Consider the following 24,095-nt stretch of genomic DNA (forward strand, 5'->3'; position numbering starts at 1 on the left):
CTGTCCCAAACCAGAGATGGGGACGAACACCCTATCATTTATTTGAGTAGGAAACTCAATGAGCATGAAAAAAGGTATGCCATTGTGGAAAAGGAGGCTTTGGCCATTAAGTGGGCACTAGATACCTTGAGATATTACCTCTTGGGTAGACAAATCAGACTAGTGACAGATCATGCCCCTATAAAATGGATGTATGTAAATAGAAGCAAGAATGCTCGTGTAACTAGATGGTTTCTAGCGTTGCAGGATTTTAAGTTTACTGTCGAACATAGACCGGGTACACAATTGGCCAATGCAGATGCATTGTCCCGCATCTTCTGTTTGGAGGCTACAAGTGTTCCAGGCCCTAGGTCGAAACAGGGGAGGGGGATATGTGACAAGAACACTGGGATAGTGTTTGAGGGCAGGTATGTTTGTCCCAGGTTCTTGTCTTACGTGTTTTAGAAAATGAAAACTTCTAGGAAAATGCTTTTGTTTTGTTAGAACCTTTTCAGTTTGCTGGAAAAGCTGGATAAGGGCCCTGAGAGAGAGATAGGGCGAGTTCCAGACATTGGGCCCAGTTTGGATCTTTGGCCTCACAGAGGGCTAATCAGGGCTTTCAGCTGTGCAAGAGCCTTATAGGGCTTCTAGCCTGATTAATGTGGGCAGACTGCCTGGGAAGACTGCAGGATCTCTGTGAGAGAAACACGCTTCCTGATACAAGTGAGCTATACAGTGTTTACTGGAGAACTCTGTGTTTTTGTTTAGTGATAGTTAGGAACATCTTGTGTTTAGTTAGTGCCGAACAGGCAAGGTATTTTCTTTTGGAGTTTGTTTAATTTTCTGTATAATAAAACTGGCTGGGGCCAGTTGTACCACAAACTGGACTTGTGTGATTCCTCAGCTGCTGCGTGCTGCAATTTACCCCAGGAAACGGCACCTTGTACCCTTAGTGTTACAATATATATACATATATATAATTCATAACAAATTGTAATAGCAGGAGTATGTGTGTGTGGATACGTATATATATATATATATATATATATGAGTATATGGATATATGTATATCTTGAGGATGGAAATAGATAATCATATCATGTGTGGGATCAAATTGTTCAGAGTCACGTAAACATTCATCTGATGGGAATAAGAATATTATTACATATTACCACATTAAGTTATTAATAATATCAGATTTGTGTATGATTAATTTGATGGGTTTAACTGGTCATGGGGCGGGAACTCAGATGCAAACAGAAACCACATCTCAGGTCCTAGCCATCGCCCACTTCTTGAGCTGACCAATGATCTCCGGTGCACAGGATATGTCCCACCCCCGAACCAATGGAAGAAGAGCACATAGTGTCTATTATATTATGTTTTGATCTACTGTATAAAAGATGCCTGCTGCAGGCCTGGTCACACAAGACTCACAAAGTTATCTATCTAGATGACCGAGGACCAGACTGGGTAGCGCGGCGAAATCCAAACAAGTATGTATCATTGACTGTAGCCATTATTCTTTTGTATTGTATTGCTTTGTTATTGCAACCCCCTTTCAGTAATAATACGCTGTGGTGTCGGAACCCAGTAGTTTAATTACAATCTGGTGTCGTGTCTTCCTTTCCCTGCTAAGGTTTAAAGTGTATTATTATCGCATTGCATAGCTGTTAAGGGTTCACGTTGTATCATTGGGTGTGTACGCGCTGTGTGTACTTTGTACAGCCAGCGCGGCGTTTGTACGCAAAGTCCGTACTCGGTACGGGACTCTGTACGCTAACGGTGTAAAAAGTCCGTAGGTTGCGGATTAAGTATAGCGGCCGCAGCGGCTTCATTCAAAGTGTATGAAATGTCTTTTTAAAGTGTTGCTTTTAGTCCTGTATGAAAATCAGAATTCTCACTTAACATATATACGGAGAGCCCGTACCACATCCAAAGACCGTTCTTTGGAGGACAAACCAGGAGAGATAAAGGACGGAACCACAATCTCTTGGTTAAGGTGGAAAAACGACATCACCTTAGGCAGATAACCAGGGCGAGTTCTAAGAACCGCACGATCACAGTGAAAAATCAGAAAGGGTGAACAACAGGATAAGGCACCGAAGTCTGAAACCCTTCTAGCAGAAGCAATAGCCAGCAAAAACAAGACCTTAAGTGTAAGCCATTTAAGGTCCACAGACTCAAGAGGTTCAAATGGAGACTCTTGTAGGGCATCCAGAACAACCGACAAATCCAAGGAGCCACAGGAGGGACATAGGGAGGTTGAATCCGTAAAACAACCTGAGTGAAAGTATGAACGTCAGGTAGCGATGCAATTTTTCTCTAAAACCATACCGACAAGGCCGATATATGAACCTTGAGCTCTCTTGGTAAACTAATCAGCTCCTTTGGATTTCAGTATCATTTGTACGCTGATGATACTCAAATCTACCTATCCTCCCAGATTTGTCACCACCAGTATTGGCTCGTGTCACTGGATGCCTGTCTGCCATTTCATCTTGGATGTCATCTCGCCACCTAAAACTCAACATTTCCAAAACCGAATTAATTATTTTCCCACCAGCTAAGAGTAGTTACCAACCTGATATCTCTATAACTGTTGACAATGCAACTATCCAACCCACCCCACAAGCTCGTTGCCTAGGTGTCACCCTTGACTCTGAACTGTCCTTTGTTCCACACATTCAATCTGTCTCTAAATCATGTTACTTGCACCTTAAAAACATATCCAAAATACGCCCTTATCTTACACAAGACACTGCAAAAACTCTAATCCATGCACTCATCATCTCCCGCATTGATTATTGTAATAGTCTCCTTACTGGTCTTCCCAAACATAGGCTATCACCACTTCAATCCATTTTAAATGCAGCTGCGAGGCTAATCTTCCTCGCCAGATGTTCTTCATCTGCTGATCCGCTCTGTCAGTCCCTCCATTGGTTACCGGTTTTCTACCGTGTCAAATATAAAATACTTTTACTTACATACAAGGCTATTAACCAAACTGCCCCATCATACATCTCCTCACTCATCTCAAAATATATCCCTACCAGACCTCTCCGCTCTGCACAAGATCTGCGTCTCTCATCCACATGTATTACCTGTTCCCACTCAAAATTACAGGACTTTATCCGTGCTTCACCCACTCTGTGGAATGCACTCCCACGCATAATAAGACTCTCCTCTAGTCTCCAAACCTTTAAACGTTCTCTGAAAACTCATCTCTTCAGACAAGCCTACCAAATTTCAGACCCACACACATAACCTTAACAGCTTCCCTATCAAGTTACATCCCCTCTGTACAGTCCACATAAACTCACATTTTGTCTTCCAACATTGCTGGGTGATCATATCATATACAACCCATTAAGAACCTAGCAACCTGGGGAACCATTATGTAACAGGTAGCATCTATTCTTGTGTATCAATGCCTATTTCCCTATAGATTGTAAGCTTGCGAGCAGGGCCTTCCTACCTCTGTCTGTCTGTCTTTGCCCAGTTTTGTTCTATAATTGTTGTTCTAATTGTAAAGCGCAACGGAATATGCTGCGCTATATAAGAAACTGCTAATAAATAAAAAAAATAAATTGAGGGAGGCCAGACGAAGGCTCAAGTCCATGCCATGTTGCAGATAAACCAAAAGTTTGGCAGTACTGAACTTGTATGCATAATTATTAGCCGCACACCAGGTGAGGTAAGAATTCCAGAGCCTACAATAAATCTGAGCCGAAGCCAGTTTACAGGCTTTCAACATAGTTTGAATGACTGCCTCAGAAAATCCTTTGGCCCTCAGGACTGAAGCTTCTAGAGCCACGCCGTCAAAGACAGTCCGGCCAGATCCTGGTAGACGCGGAAGTAGAAGAGGATGCTTTATCGAGAGACCCTGCAGGTCTGAGAACCAATGCCGTCTGGGCCACGCCGGAGCGATTAGAAGTAATATTCCTCCTTCTTGCTTGAACTTCCTTATTACCCTGGGCAGGAGTGACACCGGAGAGAACACATGCGGCAGCCGAAAGTTCCATGGAATTGCCAGCGCGTCCACGAATGCTGCTTGAGGATCCCTTGTCCTTGCTCCGAAGACTGGAACCTTGTGATTGTGTCGAGATGCCATCAGGTCTACATCTGGCATGCCCCACTTGTCCACTAGGAGTTGAAAGACTTCCGGATGAAGCCTTCACTCTCCGGCGTGTATGTCCTGACGACTGAGGAAGTACGCTTCCCAGTTGAGGACCCCCGGAATGAACACTGCCGATATGGCTGGCAGATGGCGTTCCGCCCATAGAAGAATCTTTGACACTTCCATCATTGCCATGCAGCTTCGAGTGCTGCCTTGATGATTTATGTACGCCACCGTGGTGGCGTTGTCCGACTGTACTTGAACAGGCCTGTTCTGTACCAGAGGCAGGGCTAGTTTCAAGCATTGAACACTGCCTGCAACTCCAGAATGTTTATTGGAAGGAGAGATTCCTCCCTGGTCCACCGACCCTGAAGAGAGTGTTGCTCGAACACCGCGTCCCAACCTCGCAGACTGGCATCCATCGTTAGGAGGACCCAGTTGGAGATCCAGAAGGGACAACCCCTGCTCAATCGTGTGTCCTGGAGCCACCAGCTCAGAGACAGATGAACTTTCGGAGTCAAGGAAATCATGTGAGACCTGATCCGGTGAGGCAGGCCATCCCACTTGGAAAGGATTAACCGCTGCAGAGGGCGAGAATGAAATTGAGCGTACTCTACCTTGTCAAAAGCCGACACCATGAGGCCTAGTACTTGCATCGCCAAGTGTATCGACACACGTGGGCGAGATAGAAAGCATCTTATCCTGTCCTTAAGTTTCAGGGCCTTCTCCAGAGACAAAATCAACAGTTGGTTGTGAGTGTCCAGTAACGCTCCCCGGTGCACCATGCTATGAGCAGGAACCAGTGAGGACTTCTTCCAGTTGATGAGCCACACGTGGGCTTGCAGGAATTGGACCGTCAGTTCCAGATGACGGAGAACCTCTGGGGAGTTCGCCAGGATCAACAAGTCGTCCAGATACGGCAGGATCCTGATACCCTGACGGCGAAGGGCCGTCATGACCACCATGACCTTGGTGAAGATTCGCGGAGCCGTGGTCAGTCCAAAAGGCAAGGCCTGGAATTGATAGGGTAGGTTGCCAATAGCAAACTACAGATATTGCTGATGCGACATGCGAATAGGTATATGTAGGTAAGCATCCTCTATGTCCAGGGATACCATATAGTCCTTGGGTTCCAAGGCCAGAACAATAGAGCGAACAGTTTCTATACGAAATTTGGATACCTTCACAAATTTGTTCAAAGACTTGAGGTTGAGAATGGGCCGGGAGGATCCATTCGGTTTCGGAACTAGGAACAGCGTTGAATAGTACTCCCTGCCTCTCTGAGCCAGAGGCACCGACACTATCACTCCTGTGTCCAGGAGGGATTGTACCACAAAATGTAGAGTTCTTGCTTTCAACGGATCTGAAGGGATATTTGTTAAGCAAAACTGTCGAGGGGGACGTTTCTTGAAAGAGATGGCGTAACCGTGAGTGATGACTTCCCTCACCGAGGCGTCTGAAGTGGTCTGGAACCATACCTGGACGAACTGCAGACGTCGTCCTCCCACCCTGGGGTCCCCAAGGGGGAGGCCCGCCCCATCATGCAGCAGGCTTGTCTGTTTTGGAAGCAGGCTGACGGACAGCCCAGGAACATTTAGGTTTGGGCTTAGAGGTTTTGGAAGTGCGAGCCTGTTTCGGGTACGCCTGACCCTTTGCTTTACTTGGAGGTCGAAAAGAACGAAAGGTGGTACTCTTAGCCTTCGGGGCCAAAGGATTAGTACTCGGCAGACATGCAGTTTTAGCAGACGCTAAGTCAGCAACAGTCTTGTTCAGATGTTCCCCAAAAAGGATGTTTCCCTTAAAAGGGATCACCTCCAAGGTCTTTTTAGAGTCCAGATCCACAGACCAGGACTGCCACCACAGAATCCGGCGAGCCAGAATGGACGTAGTAGACGCTTTGGCCGCCAGCACACCGGCATCAGAGGCTGCCACCTGAATGTAATGAGAGGCTGTGGTAATATTTGACACTGTCTGTCATTATCAGAAAAATTTGGCGGTAGCTCCGCCTCAACTTCTTGAACCCAGGCTTCAATAGCCTATGCAGCCCAAGAAGCCGCTATAGCAGGTCTATGCACATCACCTGCAAGAGTGTAAATAGACTTCATGCAACCCTCCACATGCTTATCCGTCGGTTCCTTCAGAGAGGTGACGGTAGTGACAGGCAGAGTAGAAGACACGACCAGACTTGCGGCATGTGAGTCCACCAGTGGCGGTGTTTCACAATTTTTACTTAACTCTGCAGCAAGGGGATAACGAGCTAGCATCTTTTCAGACAGGGAGAATGTCTTTCCTGGAGACTCCCAGGATTCCTGATGTACTGTATGTCAACTAAATGGTCAGAATGTGGCAAAACTAATTTAGTAACTTTCTGACGTTTGAACTTATCAGGTTTCTTAGACGTATCTGGAAGTTCAGGTTCATCATCAATCTGAAGAATCACTTTGATAGCCTCCAAGAGGTCAAGAACATCCACCTGTGTTGTAGATTCCACATCAGAAGCATCTGCATCACTGTCTGATGGGTCAGTATATACGCCATCTTTATCAGATGAAGTATCCGAAACATGCGTGGACTGGGAGGGCGAGCGTCAGGCTTTTGTTTAACCAAAGTCTGATTTAACTGCTGTAACTGAGTAGACAGAGTATCCACCCATGGTGGATTTACAACAGGGACAATATGATTGTACAGGCACAGGAGGTCCCACAGGGGGCGCAAGTCTCGTTACTAGCGTAGTCAGTAAATTAGAAAAAGCAGTCCAAGGTGCCACCGGTGCTGCAGGCTGACTGAGGGGTACAGAACCCCCACTACCTGGACCCTCAGCTGGAATATTTTTCTCAGATAAATCCATGGCGTCAGCACTGCATGACGCAGGATCAGCCACGGATCTCCCGCCCTGTGATGCAGACATTAGTGGAGAATGTAGCCCTAGGGCGTAACAGTACAATATCGTCAGACACAGTACCTGACAAAAACCCCGTGTGGAGTATGACTGCAATGCAGATCACAAACAGAGGATTTAAGTGGTATAAGGTGACTGAAATACACAGAGAAAAATACCAACAGTATATCCTGTGAAGCACTATATATATAGGACCCTGATGCATACTTGCCGACTTTATGGCTGTTCTCTCTGGGAGCAGCCAGGTCGGCTCAGCAGGGGGGCGGGCAGTGACCTGACGTGCAGAGGGGGGGTGGGGCAGAGGTGGAATGGGGCGTGGTGGAGGCAGAACAAGGTGTAGCTGCGAGATCGCATCATGTAAGCCATGCCCCCCCCGCTGTGTAATGCTGCTATTACCGGCATTATACAGCAGGGGGCATGGATATGATGACTCGATTCAACAAGAATCGTGTCATCGCCTGCCCGGACCGCCCACTTTACTCACTAAGTGGGCGGCCGGGCAGGGGGGACCCCTGAAATCAGGAGACTTGCCTGCTCTTCCGGGGGCCGGGAGGGTCATCCAATTTTTGGGAGCCTCCCGGCCATTCCGGGATAGTAGGCAAGTATGCCCTGATGCACTTATCCCCTGTCAGGGTACAGAATATAGGGATAGCAATATGTATGAGATACACAGAATAGGAACCACACGGCAGCTATAGACACACACAGTCACATGTACAATGCAGAAATTATTACAAACAACAATAAAACTGCACTGGACTAGCAATACTACGTAAAGCTATGTATGTATACAGATATAACAATGCACAGTAAATACTGGATGTATATCACAGAATACTTGTACTAAATATTCCTGTAGGTATGTACTTGTTCTTAACTAACACTGTCTAAATGACATGTACATTACTTAAGTGTCCTGTAAATGCACAGCGCTGATGAGGAAGGCGGCTTTACAGAGGAGACAGTGCACAGCAGTCCCAGAATCAGCGTAGCTCTGTGTAATGGCGCCCCAAACGCGGACAGAGAGTGAGGGAGAGAGAAAGATGCAGCTCCAGGGCGGGAACATCTGCTGTAGATGGCGCCTGGGCTGGGGGAGGGGCTACAGGTCAGAGCCTTATTCCCTCTGCTGGACTTCACCATCGGGTACTATGGAGCCTGTACTAAACGGATTTTAGTAAATCCGACCTGTGCTTCTTGCCCTGGTGGATATAGTGGGGTCCCTGCACGGCCACAGTGTCCACGCCAGCGGCGCGGGCCGTCTCCGGAGACCGCGACCGGATCGCGATTTCGGCGGGTCCCACCTGAGGGACCCTCTTACCTCTTCCCTATGGTGCAGCCACACGATCCAGGAGAGCAGCAGCGGTATGTGTGCCTGAGGAGACTGGAAGCGCATCCGCTGTAAGTACCCGGCAACCAGGGCACGGGAGTATACAGCGCCGCTGGGGGAGCCACAGCATGATATGTCACCATGACATATAGCACCAACTGCTTATGCTGCGGCCCTTGAAGTCTTCTTTCTTGTCAGAAAAGCTCTTTTCAGGGCTGCCTAGCGCAGCCCTCCCTGTTAGCTGCCAACTTACAAACTGAGCTCCAGTGCCTGGAGGCGGGATATAGAGGAGCCGGTGCAGTGCATCCTGGGAACAGTCAAAGCTTTAGCCTGTTGGTGCCTCGGATCAATATCCAACTCTACACCCCAATGTTATTCCCTGTGGAATACCAGTGTACCCCACTGCAGAAAACCTGATTTGCACTATGGAACCATCTCTGCGCATTTCAGTGGCATAACTACAGATCCCGCAGCCACTACGAAGGCTTGGAGGCGCAGGGCTGCGGGGGCACCGACGCTGATTCAGGGCGGATTGTCAATCTGCTAAATATCCCTCCCAAAATGCCTGCTGCCATGGAGGAGACAGATGCTAGAGGTCTTACTTGACCTCTAGCGTCTGACAGAGCCGGGAAGTGCAGAGACCAGGGAGCTGGGTAGCGCTGGCGACCACCTTACACCCTTGGCAACAAGCATGAAAACCCCTTGGCAACAGGGATTACACACCCCTGGCAATGAGCGTGACACCCAGCACATGAAACCCCTGGCAACGAGCATGACACCCAGCGCATGAAACCTCTGTCAACAAACATTACCCCCTGGCAACAAGCATGACACCAAGTGCATGAAAACTTTAGCAACAAGCATATACCCCTGTCAACAAGCATGACACCAAGCGCATGAAACCCCTGGCAACGAGCATGACACCGAGCACATGAAACACCAGGCACTAACGAGGCGAAGCAGGAAGGGACATCAGTAAGATGTAAGAACAAAGCTCCCCACTCAGGTGACGTCCCCCTGAGCACACAGCGTATCAGCTGAGTGCTGACGCGCTGTGTCTCCTTCCCGGCCTGCTCCTGTGCAAGATCTCACTACTCACACGAGATCCCCAGTGCAGTCCGGAGCCAGCACCCACCACAGGCAGAGACAGCTCTGTCCCTGCTGTAGTGTATGGGCATCGCCACCATGCAGCTGTTGGAATGGTCAGCGATGCTGATCGTTCATACATTGCCTGCGCATATTGACCTGCTCTTACTCTGAGGCGGCACCGCTGCTATCATACATGGGGAAGAAGCGGTATATCGCACATATAGATCGTTGATACCAATTCTCCCCCATAACGACGGGTAATACATTTACACACTTGTTTACTGTCCCACGGTGTTTTAAAACTTTAATTGTTCCAATTCCTAAGACTGCGTCGGTCATTGGTCTGAACGACTATAGGCCGATTGCTCTCACTTATGAAATGTTTTGAGAAAATTGTTCTGGTTCATCTAAAAAGTGTCATACCATTGGGATTTGACCCTAATCAGTTTGCCTATCGGTCAAACAAATCAACTGAAGACGCAGCTCTTATAGTGCTTCACAGGGTACTTTGTCATCTTGAAAATAGAGACTCCTATGCTAGATTGTTATTCGTGGATTATAGCTCCGCCTTTAACATGGTAATGCCAGCGGTGTTAGTAAAAAAGCTTTTAGAGATCGGATATGATACGGCCATATGCAATTAGCTGTTGGATTTCCTGACAGCTCGCCCGCAGTCAGACTGGGCTCTGACTTGTCTTCGGAACTGTTATTAAATGTAGGAGTTCTGCAGGGTTGTGTTCTAAGCCCCTTCTTATATACTTTGTATACTTCTGACTGTGAGTCTAATTCGGAGACAATCTATGTGATAAAGTTTGCGAATGATTCCACTCTGGTGGGTTTGATAACTGGCAGAGATGAGAGTAGTTATAGAGAGGAAGTGAGAAGACTCGCTGAGTGGGGGGTAAAAAATAACCGGTTATTAAACGGTAAGAAAACTAAGGAGGTTGTGATAGATTTTAGGAAATCTAAAAAAACTAGCATCTGCCCGTTGATACTGAATGGTGAGGAGGTGGACAGGGTTACCAATGTGAAATTTTTGGGGATTAAATTTACAGAGGATTTATCATGGTCCTTGCATATCACGTCAGTGGTTGGGAAAGCTCAGCAGCGTCTTTTTTTTTCTTACGGAAGCTCTGAGCAGCAGGTTTGCAGCAATCAACTTTTGTTAATTTCTACCGCTGCGTGATTGAGAGCTTGCTGACCTACGCGATCATGGGGGGTCATTCTGAGTTGATCGCAGTAGCAAGTTTGTTAGCAATTGGGCAAAACCATGTGTACTGGAGGAGGGGCAGATATAACATTTGCAGAGAGAGTTAGATTTGGGTGGGTTATTTTGTTTCTGTGCAGGGTAAATACTGTCTGCTTTATTTTTACACTGCAATTTAGATTTCAGTTTGACTACACCCCACCCAAATCTAACTCTCTCTGCACATGTTATATCTGCCTCCCCTGCAGTGCACATGGTTTTGCCCAATTGCTATCAAAAATCCTGCTGCGATCAACTTGGAATTACCCCCATGGTGTGGTATGGTAATGCCAAGTGTTCTGATCTTGTTGCCCTGGAGAGATTGATCAAATCTGCAGAGGCTCATTGGCCAATCCTTGCTAGGTTGGCGGATGTACTCACTGAAAGGAGTCTGTCGAAGGCAATTACAATGATTGAAGATAGGGGTCACCCCTGTAATATTTTTTTTTCCCTTTTGCCATCGGGGAGACGTTATAGGTGTTTAAGATGTTGTACCACACTAGGTTAAGGAATAGTTTCTTCCCTTCTGTGATTGTTAGCTTGAATTCTCAACTTTGCGAAATTTTATGTGATGTATTTTATCTGGTGTACATATGAGAACTGCATGTAATTTCACTATACATGTTTATGCTATAGTGACAATAAATTATTCTTATCTTATCTTTAACTATCAACCACCTCCCATTGCCAGCAACCAACGGCGGCAAACTATTATTATCCCACCAACCATAGGTGTTTTTTACCATTGATGGCAGAGATCCAATGGATCTCCAATGCTGATGGCACAGAGACCCACAATGGTTTTGTTTTTTTAAATGTCCCCCTGTTGCCAGGACACGGAGTCTAGCGTACCTAGGCAAAGCTGTTGTAATGTTGGTATATGGAAGTGTTTTGAACTTAGTGGGTAATACAGATTGCAGTCTGAATTACTAAGCGCAGTGCAGCCAGTGAGAAAGCGTCTCACTGGTGCGAACACCTGTGCCTGCACAAGTGACCCGGGATGTGTGGTGGTGGTGGGGGACGACGACAGCCTGACATGCGGTGTGGACTAGCCTTGTGATGGGCATGTCAGAGAAACAAATCGTAGATGTGCTTAATTTAGCACATCTACGCTCAACTCTGAATTACCCCCCTAAGCAAGTATTTATGTCAGCTGCTTATGATTGGCCGCTGCCCAGTGATTAATAAAGTAGGGATGGCCATCGGCACTGGTTAAAATCATCGATGTTATCCTGTCGGCAGCTCTTCCCTGTACGACTCCAGTCCACTAGCAATTTAGCAAGGCACGCAGCGCCTCAACTCTACAACATGTGACGGGGTCGCGACATGACTATCCCGCGCTGCAGGATCTCCCCCCACCGCGATTCTCTGATGTCATCTTGTCGCGCGAAACACGGTCCTACCGAGCATGCGCATTAGTCTTTCCAGTGACTGCGCATGCTCATTTCCGGGCGACGTTCTCGCTCTTTCCCCTTCCTCACAGCGCTCCGTGACTTCCGCCCTGGCTGCACCATGGATCACAGTGGTGAGTGCGCTTAGGATAGCGACACCCGCCCCCTCCCTGCACACCCCCGGCCCAGCGCCCGCAGGACAATGACGGCAAATTACATCCAGTCATTTATAGTTTCTGTTGCGCAGTTGGACGCTGAGCCCTGGCTGAGGCCCTGTTATGCCACTGTTGTCCCCCGGGCTCTCCTGTTGCTGCGGGTGTAATGTGTGACAAGTTGCAGATCACTATATAGAGCACGGGCGGACGCTAGTCGTTTCCACGATGTGGCGACAGAGCGCATCCCCACAGCTATAGCCAATGATCATCCGCAGGAAGCCTGATAAGTCCCCGTCACTGGGGGGGCTCGCTGTCCACTGGTCTTGTGTGCTTGTCTGTACGTGCATAGTTGATGATAATAAATGATCTGAGAGCTCTGAGGATGTGAAAGTATTTCACAAGAATCTCTGGATAATTTTGGGTCTAGACCGAAGGAATGATGAAAAGTTACTGTATCAGCTGCCGTACGTTTTTTTTTTTTTTTTTTTTTTTAATCTCATAACTTTATATACATTTGAAATCTCCCACTAGTAATGTGTCTGGAAGTGGGGATGTACTAAAAGGATGATCACAGAAAGGGATGATCGGGATGATTGCCTGTAGTTCCTATTCGCACCTCTAGATGTCACTATATTTTTTAACCTCAACTGAGAATTTACAAACTACAGCAAGCACATAAAGCTTTTAAATGATATATTCATAGTTAAAAAAAAATTGACAGCATTTATATTGTTTCTGCATCGGTTTATATCAACAAAGCCATATAATGAAATAAGGAAACCAGCATCCTAATATCAATATTGAGTCCTGGCACCCTCTACCATTTTCATACCTGGGACAGTTTTCTATGCGTTTCCAGTGGGATGATGGCTATATCTTTTTTATTTACGTGGGATGATCACGTTTTTAGCGCAGATATACATACCTGGGACTGTTTTCTATGCGTTTCCAGTGGGATGATGGCTATATCTTTTTTATTTACGTGGGATGATCACGTTTTTAGCGCAGATATACATACCTGGGACTGTTTTCTATGCGTTTCCGGTGGGATGATGGCTATATCTATGGTATTTACGTGGGATGATCACGTTTTTAGCGCAGATATACATACCTGGGACAGTTTTCTATGCGTTTCCAGTGGGATGATGGCTATATCTTTTTTATTTACGTGGGATGATCACATTTTTAGCGCAGATAGACATACCTGGGACAGTTTTCTATGCGTTTCCAGTGGGATGATGGCTATATATTTTTTATTTACGTGGGATGATCAAGTTTTTAGCGCAGATATACATACCTGGGACTGTTTTCTATGCGTTTCCAGTGGGATGATGGCTATATCTTTTTTATTTACGTGGGATGATCACGTTTTTAGCGCAGATATACATACCTGGGACTGTTTTCTATGCGTTTCCAGTGGGATGATGGCTATATCTTTTGTATTTACGTGGGATGATCACGTTTTTAGCGCAGATATATATACCTGGGACTGTTTTCTATGCGTTTCCAGTGGGATGATGGCTATATCTTTTTTATTTACGTGGGATGATCACGTTTTTAGCGCAGATATACATACCTGGGACTGTTTTCTATGCGTTTCCAGTGGGATGATGGCTATATCTTTTGTATTTACGTGGGATGATCACGTTTTTAGCGCAGATATACATACCTGGGACTGTTTTCTATGTGTTTCCGGTGGGATGATGGCTATATCTATGGTATTTACGTGGGATGATCACGTTTTTAGCGCAGATATACATACCTGGGACAGTTTTCTATGCGTTTCCAGTGGGATGATGGCTATATCTTTTTTTTATTTCTCTATCGTCCTAGTGGATGCTGGGGTTCCTGAAAGGACCATGGGGAATAGCGGCTCCGCAGGAGACAGGGCACAAAAAGTAAAGCTTTTCCAGATCAGGTGGTGTGCACTGGCTCCTCCCCCTATGACCCTCCTCCAGACCCCAGTTAGATTTTTGTGCCCGGCCGAGAAGGGTGCAATCTAGGTGGCTCTCCTAAAGAGCTGCTTAGAAAAAGTTTAGCTTAGGTTTTTTATTTTACAGTGAGTCCTGCTGGCAACAGGATCACTGCAACGAGGGACTGAGGGGAGAAGAAGTGAACTCACCTGCGTGCAGGATGGATTGGCTTCTTGGCTACTGGACATCAGCTCCAGAGGGACGATCACAGGTACAGCCTGGATGGTCACCGGAGCCGCGCCGCCGGCCCCCTTGCAGATGCTGAAGTCAGAAGAGGTCCAGAATCGGCGGCTGAAGACTCCTGCAGTCTTCTAAAGGTAGCGCACAGCACTGCAGCTGTGCGCCATTTTCCTCTCAGCACACTTCACACGCAGTCACTGAGGGTGCAGGGCGCTGGGGGGGGGCGCCCTGGGAGGCAAATGTAACCTATATAAAGGCTAAAAATACCTCACATATAGCCCCCAGAGGCTATATGGTGATATTTAACCCCTGCCTGGATTCACTAAATAGCGGGAGACGAGCCCGCCGGAAAAGGGGCGGGGCCTATCTCCTCAGCACACGGCGCCATTTCCTCTCACAGCTCCGCTGGTCAGGACGGCTCCCAGGTCTCTCCCCTGCACTGCACTACAGAAACAGGGTAAAACAGAGAGGGGGGGCAAATTTATGGCGATATTTTGATATATATAAAGCAGCTATAAGGGAGCACTTATTATAAGGCTATCCCTGTTATATATAGCGCTTTTGGTGTGTGCTGGCAAACTCTCCCTCTGTCTCCCCAAAGGGCTAGTGGGTCCTGTCTTCGTTAGGAGCATTCCCTGTGTGTCTGCTGTGTGTCGGTACGTGTGTGTCGACATGTATGAGGACGATATTGGTGTGGAGGCGGAGCAATTGCCAAATATGAGGATGTCACCCCCTAGGGAGTCGACACCAGAATGGATGCCTTTATTTATGGAACTACGGGATAGTGTCAACACGCTAAAGCAGTCGTTTGACGACATGAGACGGCCGGACAATCAATTAGTGCCTGTCCAGGCGACTCAAACACCGTCAGGGGCTGTGAAACGCCCTTTGCCTCAGTCGGTCGACACAGACCCAGACACAGGCACTGACTCCAGTGGTGACGGTGACGAATCAACCGTATTTTCCAGTAGGGCCACACGTTATATGATTTTGGCAATGAAGGAGGCGTTACATTTAGCTGATACTACAGGTACCACTAAACAGGGTATTATGTGGGGTGTGAAAAAACTACCTATAGTTTTTCCTGAATCAGAAGAATTAAATGACGTGTGTAATGAAGCGTGGGTTGCCCCTGATAAAAAGCTGATAATTTCAAAGAAATTATTGGCATTATACCCTTTCCCGCCAGAGGTTAGGGAGCGCTGGGAAACACCTCCTAGGGTGGACAAGGCGCTAACACGCTTATCTAAACAAGTGGCGTTACCCTCTCCTGAGACGGCCGCACTTAAAGATCCATCAGATAGGAGGATGGAAAATATCCAAAAAAGTATATACACACATGCAGGTGTTATACTACGACCAGCTATAGCGACTGCCTGGATGTGCAGTGCTGGGGTAGTTTGGTCAGAGTCCCTGATTGAAAATATTGATACCCTGGACAGGGACAATATTTTACTGTCGTTAGAACAAATAAAGGATGCATTTCTTTATATGCGTGATGCACAGAGGGATATCTGCACACTGGCATCACGGGTAAGTGCTATGTCCATTTCGGCCAGAAGAGCTTTATGGACGCGACAGTGGACAGGCGATGCGGATTCAAAACGACATATGGAAGTTTTGCCGTATAAAGGGGAGGAGTTATTTGGAGTCGGTCTATCAGATTTGGTGGCCACGGCTACAGCCGGGAAATCCACCTTTCTACCTCAAGTCACTCCCCAACAGAAAAAGGCACCGACTTTTCAACCGCAGCCCTTTCGTTCCTTTAAAAATAAGAGAGCAAAGGGCTATTCATATCTGCCACGAGGCAGAGGTCGAGGGAAGAGACAGCAACAGGCAGCTCCTTCCCAGGAACAGAAGCCTTCCCCGGCTTCTACAAAAGCCTCAGCATGACGCTGGGGCTTCTCAAGCGGACTCGGGGACGGTGGGTGGTCGTCTCAAAAATTACAGCGCGCAGTGGGCTCACTCGCAGGTAGATCCCTGGATCCTGCAGATAATATCTCAGGGGTACAGGTTGGAATTAGAGACAGATCCACCTCGCCGTTTCCTGAAGTCTGCTTTACCAACGTCCCCCTCCGAAAGGGAGACGGTTTTGGAAGCCATTCACAAGCTGTACTCTCAGCAGGTGATAGTCAAGGTACCTCTTCTACAACAAGGGAAGGGGTATTATTCCACTCTTTTTGTGGTACCGAAGCCGGATGGCTCGGTAAGGCCTATTCTAAATCTGAAGTCCTTGAACCTGTACATAAAGAAGTTCAAGTTCAAGATGGAGTCACTCAGAGCAGTGATAGCGAACCTGGAAGAGGGGGACTTTATGGTATCCTTGGACATCAAGGATGCGTATCTCCACGTTCCAATTTACCCCTCACACCAGGGGTACCTCAGGTTCGTTGTACAAAACTGTCACTATCAGTTTCAGACGCTGCCGTTCGGATTGTCCACGGCACCTCGGGTCTTTACAAAGGTAATGGCCGAGATGATGATTCTTCTTCGAAGAAAAGGCATATTAATTATCCCATACTTGGACGATCTCCTAATAAGGGCAAGGTCCAGAGAACAGCTAGAGATGGGATTAGCACTGTCGCAAGAAGTGCTAAAACAGCACGGGTGGATTCTGAATATTCCAAAATCCCAGTTAATGCCGACAACTCGTCTGCTGTTCCTAGGGATGATTCTGGACACGGTTCAGAAAAAGGTTTTTCTCCCGGAGGAAAAAGCCAAGGAGTTATCCGAGCTTGTCAGGAACCTCCTAAAACCAGGAAAGGTGTCTGTACATCAATGCACAAGAGTCCTGGGAAAAATGGTGGCTTCTTACGAAGCAATTCCATTCGGCAGATTCCACGCAAGAATTTTCCAAAGGGATCTGTTGGACAAATGGTCAGGGTCGCATCTTCAGATGCACCTGCGGATAACCCTGTCTCCAAGGACAAGGGTGTCTCTTCTGTGGTGGTTGCAGAGTGCTCATCTATTGGAGGGCCGCAGATTCGGCATACAGGATTGGATCCTGGTGACCACGGACGCCAGCCTGAGAGGCTGGGGAGCAGTCACACAAGGAAGAAACTTCCAGGGAGTATGGACGAGCCTGGAAACGTCTCTTCACATAAACATTCTGGAACTAAGAGCAATATACAATGCTCTAAGCCAGGCAGAACCTCTGCTTCAGGGAAAACCGGTGTTGATCCAGTCGGACAACATCACGGCAGTCGCCCATGTGAACAGACAGGGCGGCACAAGAAGCAGGAGTGCAATGGCAGAAGCTGCAAGGATTCTTCGCTGGGCAGAGAATCATGTGATAGCACTGTCAGCAGTGTTCATCCCGGGAGTGGACAACTGGGAAGCAGACTTCCTCAGCAGACACGATCTTCACCCGGGAGAGTGGGGACTTCATCCAGAAGTCTTCCACTTGCTGGTAACCCGTTGGGAAAGACCAATGGTGGACATGATGGCGTCTCGCCTCAACAAAAAACTGGACAGGTATTGCGCCAGGTCAAGAGATCCGCAGGCAATAGCTGTGGACGCGCTGGTAACGCCTTGGGTGTACCAGTCGGTGTATGTGTTTCCTCCTCTGCCTCTCATACCAAAAGTATTGAGAATTATACGGCAAAGAGGCGTAAGGACGATACTAGTGGTTCCGGATTGGCCAAGAAGGACTTGGTACCCGGAACTTCAAGAGATGATCACGGAAGATCCGTGGCCTCTACCTCTAAGGAGGGACTTGCTTCAGCAGGGTCCCTGTCTGTTTCAAGACTTACCGCGGCTGCGTTTGACGGCATGGCGGTTGAACGCCGGATCCTAAAGGAAAAAGGCATGCCGGAAGAAGTCATTCCTACTTTGATTAAAGCAAGGAAGGAAGTAACCGTGCAACATTATCACCGAATTTGGCGAAAATATGTTGCGTGGTGCGAAGATCGGAGTGCTCCGACGGAGGAATTTCAACTGGGTCGATTCCTACATTTCCTGCAATCAGGATTGTCTATGGGTCTCAAATTGGGATCTATTAAGGTTCAAATTTCGGCCCTGTCGATTTTCTTTCAAAAAGAATTGGCTTCAGTCCCTGAAGTCCAGACCTTTGTTAAGGGAGTGCTACATATACAGCCTCCTGTGGTGCCTCCAGTGGCACCGTGGGATCTCAATGTGGTTTTGGACTTTCTAAAATCTCATTGGTTTGAACCACTAAAGAAGGTGGATTTGAAATATCTCACATGGAAAGTGACCATGCTTCTAGCCCTGGCTTCGGCCAGGAGAGTGTCAGAACTGGCAGCTTTATCTTACAAAAGCCCATATCTGATTTTCCATTCGGACAGGGCAGAACTGCGGACTCGTCCGCATTTTCTCCCTAAGGTGGTGTCAGCATTTCATCTGAACCAGCCTATTGTAGTGCCTGCGGCTACAAGTGACTTGGAGGACTCCAAGTTACTGGACGTTGTCAGAGCATTAAAAATATATATTGCAAGGACAGCTGGAGTCAGAAAATCTGACTCGTTGTTTATATTGTATGCACCCAACAAGATGGGTGCTCCTGCGTCTAAGCAGACGATTGCTCGTTGGATCTGTAGCACAATCCAACTTGCACATTCTGTGGCAGGCCTGCCACAGCCTAAATCTGTAAAGGCCCACTCCACAAGGAAGGTGGGCTCATCTTGGGCGGCTGCCCGAGGGGTCTCGGCATTACAACTTTGCCGAGCAGCTACGTGGTCAGGGGAGAACACGTTTGTAAAATTTTACAAATTTGATACTCTGGCTAAGGAGGACCTGGAGTTCTCTCATTCGGTGCTGCAGAGTCATCCGCACTCTCCCGCCCGTTTGGGAGCTTTGGTATAATCCCCATGGTCCTTTCAGGAACCCCAGCATCCACTAGGACGATAGAGAAAATAAGATTTTACTTACCGATAAATCTATTTCTCGGAGTCCGTAGTGGATGCTGGGCGCCCATCCCAAGTGCGGATTATCTGCAATAATTGTACATAGTTATTGTTAACTAATTCGGGTTATTGTTGAAGGAAGCCATCTTTCAGAGGCTCCGCTGTTATCATACTGTTAACTGGGTTTAGATCACAAGTTGTACGGTGTGATTGGTGTGGCTGGTATGAGTCTTACCCGGGATTCAAAATCCTCCCTTATTGTGTACGCTCGTCCGGGCACAGTACCTAACTGGAGTCTGGAGGAGGGTCATAGGGGGAGGAGCCAGTGCACACCACCTGATCTGGAAAAGCTTTACTTTTTGTGCCCTGTCTCCTGCGGAGCCGCTATTCCCCATGGTCCTTTCAGGAACCCCAGCATCCACTACGGACTCCGAGAAATAGATTTATCGGTAAGTAAAATCTTATTTTACGTGGGATGATCACGTTTTTAGCGCAGATATACATACCTGGGACTGTTTTCTATGCGTTTCCAGTGGGATGATGGCTATATCTTTTTTATTTACGTGGGATGATCACGTTTTTAGCGCAGATATACATACCTGGGACTGTTTTCTATGCGTTTCCGGTGGGATGATGGCTATATCTTTTTTATTTACGTGGGATGATCACGTTTTTAGCGCAGATATACATACCTGGGACTGTTTTCTATGCGTTTCCAGTGGGATGATGGCTATATCTTTTGTATTTACGTGGGATGATCACGTTTTTAGCGCAGATATACATACCTGGGACAGTTTTCTATGCGTTTCCAGTGGGATGATGGCTATATCTTTTTTATTTACATGGGATGATCACGTTTTTAGCGCAGATATACATACCTGGGACTGTTTTCTATGCGTTTCCAGTGGGATGATGGCTATATCTTTTTTATTTACATGGGATGATCACATTTTTAGCGCAGATATACATACCTGGGACTGTTTTCTATGCGTTTCCAGTGGGATGATGGCTATATCTTTTTTATTTACGTGGGATGATCACGTTTTTAGCGCAGATATACATACCTGGGACTGTTTTCTATGCGTTTCCAGTGGGATGATGGCTATATCTTTTGTATTTATGTGGGATGATCACGTTTTTAGCGCAGATATACATACCTGGGACTGTTTTCTATGCGTTTCCGGTGGGATGATGGCTATATCTATGGTATTTACGTGGGATGATCACGTTTTTAGCGCAGATATACATACCTGGGACAGTTTTCTATGCGTTTCCAGTGGGATGATGGCTATATCTTTTTTATTTACGTGGGATGATCACGTTTTTAGCGCAGATATACATACCTGGGACTGTTTTCTATGCGTTTCCAGTGGGATGATGGCTATATCTTTTGTATTTACGTGGGATGATCACGTTTTTAGCGCAGATATACATACCTGGGACAGTTTTCTATGCGTTTCCAGTGGGATGATGGCTATATCTTTTTTATTTACGTGGGATGATCACGTTTTTAGCGCAGATAGACATACCTGGGACTGTTTTCTATGCGTTTCCAGTGGGATGATGGCTATATCTTTTGTATTTACGTGGGATGATCACGTTTTTAGCGCAGATATACATACCTGGGACAGTTTTCTATGCGTTTCCGGTGGGATGATGGCTATATCTTTTGTTTTTACGTGGGATGATCACGTTTTTAGCGCAGATATATATACCTGGGACTGTTTTCTATGCGTTTCCAGTGGGATGATGGCTATATCTTTTGTATTTACGTGGGATGATCACGTTTTTAGCGCAGATATATATACCTGGGACTGTTTTCTATGCGTTTCCGGTGGGATGATGGCTATATCTTTTTTATTTACGTGGGATGATCACGTTTTTAGCGCAGATATACATACCTGGGACTGTTTTCTATGCGTTTCCAGTGGGATGATGGCTATATCTTTTGTATTTACGTGGGATGATCACGTTTTTAGCGCAGATATACATACCTGGGACTGTTTTCTATGCGTTTCCAGTGGGATGATGGCTATATCTTTTTTATTTACGTGGGATGATCACGTTTTTAGCGCAGATATACATACCTGGGACAGTTTTCTATGCGTTTCCAGTGGGATGATGGCTATATCTTTTTTATTTACGTGGGATGATCACGTTTTTAGCGCAGATATACATACCTGGGACAGTTTTCTATGCGTTTCCAGTGGGATGATGGCTATATCTTTTTTATTTACGTGGGATGATCACGTTTTTAGCGCAGATATACATACCTGGGACTGTTTTCTATGCGTTTCCAGTGGGATGATGGCTATATCTTTTGTATTTACGTGGGATGATCACGTTTTTAGCGCAGATATACATACCTGGGACAGTTTTCTATGCGTTTCCAGTGGGATGATGGCTATATCTTTTTTATTTACGTGGGATGATCACGTTTTTAGCGCAGATAGACATACCTGGGACTGTTTTCTATGCGTTTCCAGTGGGATGATGGCTATATCTTTTTTATTTACGTGGGATGATCACGTTTTTAGCGCAGATATACATACCTGGGACTGTTTTCTATGCATTTCCGGTGGGATGATGGCTATATCTTTTGTATTTACGTGGGATGATCACGTTTTTAGCGCAGATATACATACCTGGGACAGTTTTCTATGCGTTTCCAGTGGGATGATGGCTATATATTTTTTATTTCTCTAACGTCCTAGTGGATGCTGGGGACTCCGTCAGGACCATGGGGAATAGCGGGCTCCGCAGGAGACAGGGCACATCTAAAAAGCTTTTTAGGTCACATGGTGTGTACTGGCTCCTCCCCCCATGACCCTCCTCCAAGCCTCAGTTAGGTTTTTGTGCCCGTCCGAGAAGGGTGCAAACTGGATGGCTCTCTTAAGGAGCTGTTTAGTAAAGGTTTTTTTTAGGTTTCTAATCAGTGATTCCTGCTGGCGACAGGATCACTGCAACGAGGGACTTAGGGGAGAGACTTGCAACTCACCTGCGTGCAGGAGGATTGAAGTTTTAGGCTACTGGACACTGAGCTCCAGAGGGAGTCGGAACACAGGTCAGCCTGGGGTTCGTCCCGGAGCCGCGCCGCCGATCCCCCTTACAGACGCTGAAGAAAGACGGCGGAACGGAGGTCCGGAAACAGGCGGCAGAAGACTTCACAGTCTTCAGAGAGGTGGCGCACAGCACTGCAGCTGTGCGCCATTGTTGCTACACGGCTCACTGACACGGTCACGGAGGGTGCAGGGCGCTGCTGGGGGCGCCCTGGGCAGCAATATAAATACCTATTTGGCAAATAAATACATCACATATAGCCATTAAGGCTATATGTATGTATTTAACCCAGGCCAGTTTTCCTAATAACCGGGAGAAAAGCCCGCCGTGAAAGGGGCGGAGCTTATTCTCCTCAGCACTCAGCGCCATTTTCCTGACCAGCTCCGCTGGTGAGGAAGGCTCCCACTCTCCCCTGCACTACAGAAACAGGGTTAAAGAGAAGGGGGGCATAAATTGGCGATATAATTATATATTAAGAGCCCATATATAGAAACAACACCTTCTAGGGTTGTTATATACATTATGGCGCTTTTGGTGTGTGCTGGCAAACTCTCCCTCTGTCTCCCCAAAGGGCTAGTGGGTCCTGTCCTCTATCAGAGCATTCCCTGTATGTGTGTGCTGTAGGTCGGTACGTGTGTGTCGACATGTATGAGGAAAATGTTGGTGAGGAGACGGAGAAAATTGCCTGTAATGGTGATGTCACTCTCTAGGGAGTCGACACCAGAATGGATGGCTTACTTATGGAATTACGTGATAATGTCAACACGCTGCAAGCCGGTTGACGACATGAGACAGCCGGCGGACAAATTAGTATCGGTCCAGGCGTCTCAGACACCGTCAGGGGCTTGTAAAAACGCCCATTTACCTCAGTCGGTCGACAGACACTGACACGGACACTGACCCCAGTGTCGACGGTGAAGAAACAAACGTATTTTTCCTTTAGGGCCACAAGTTACATGTTAAGGGCAATGAAGGAGGTGTTACGTATTTCTGATACCACAAGTACCACAAATAAGGGTATTTTGTAGGGTGGGAATAAACTACTTGTAGTTTTGCCTGAATCAGATAAATTAAATGAAGTGTGTGATGATACGTGGGGTTCCTCCGACAGAAAGTTATGGGCGGTATACCCTTTTTTCCCGCCAGTAGTAAGGGCGAGTTGGAAAACACACCTTAGGGTGGACAAGGCGCTCACACGCATATAAAAAACATGGCGTTACCGTTTCCAGATACGGCCGCCCTCAAGGAGCCAGCTGATAGGAAGCTGAAAAATATCATAACAGTATATACACACATACTGGTGTTATACTACGACCAGCAATCGCCTCAGCCTGGATGTGCAGCGCTGAGGGGGCTTGGTCGGATTTCCTGACTGAAAATTTTGATACCCTTGACAGGGACAGGATTTTATTGTCTATAGAGCATTTTAGGGATGCATTTCTATATATGTGTGATGCGCAGAGGCATATTTGCATTCTGGCATCAAAGAGTAAATGTGATGTACATATCTGCCAGACGAAGACACGACAGTGGTCAGGTGAGGCAGATTCCAGACGGCATATGGAAGTATTGCCGTATAAAGGGGCGGTCCATTGGACCTGGTGGCCATGGCAACAGCTGAAAAATCCACCTTTTGTTACCCCGAGTCACATATTGGCAGAAAAGGACACAGTCTTTTCAGTCTCAGTCCTTTCGTCCCCATACGGGCAGGCGGGCGAAGGCCAGTCATATCTGCCCAGGGGGAGAGGAAAGGGAAGAAGACTGCAGCAAGCAGCTCATTTCCAGGAACAGAAGCTCCTCACGGCTTCTGCCAA

The 24,095-nt window shown here is 47.0% G+C and overlaps 1 protein-coding gene across 3 annotated transcripts in view; it reads left to right on the forward strand.

Moving 5' to 3' along the window:
• Window positions 1-11,907: 11,907 nt before the first annotated feature.
• CBLL1 (Cbl proto-oncogene like 1) overlaps window positions 11,908-24,095 on the forward strand; it is a 41,005-nt gene continuing 28,817 nt past the window's right edge. The window contains exon 1 of one of the 3 annotated variants that reach the window (XM_063927073.1): window positions 11,908-12,185. In XM_063927073.1, coding sequence (XP_063783143.1) covers window positions 12,098-12,185 — 88 coding nt within the window. In that variant the 5' untranslated portion in view covers window positions 11,908-12,097. Of the gene's footprint in view, window positions 12,186-12,260; window positions 12,544-12,564; window positions 12,671-24,095 lie in introns of those variants that run through there. The other 2 variants (XM_063927074.1, XM_063927075.1) reach the window with 2 other exon arrangements.

The sequence above is a fragment of the Pseudophryne corroboree genome, chromosome 6 (genome assembly GCF_028390025.1).
Source record: "Pseudophryne corroboree isolate aPseCor3 chromosome 6, aPseCor3.hap2, whole genome shotgun sequence".
In the NCBI taxonomy this organism is placed as follows: domain Eukaryota; kingdom Metazoa; phylum Chordata; class Amphibia; order Anura; family Myobatrachidae; genus Pseudophryne; species Pseudophryne corroboree.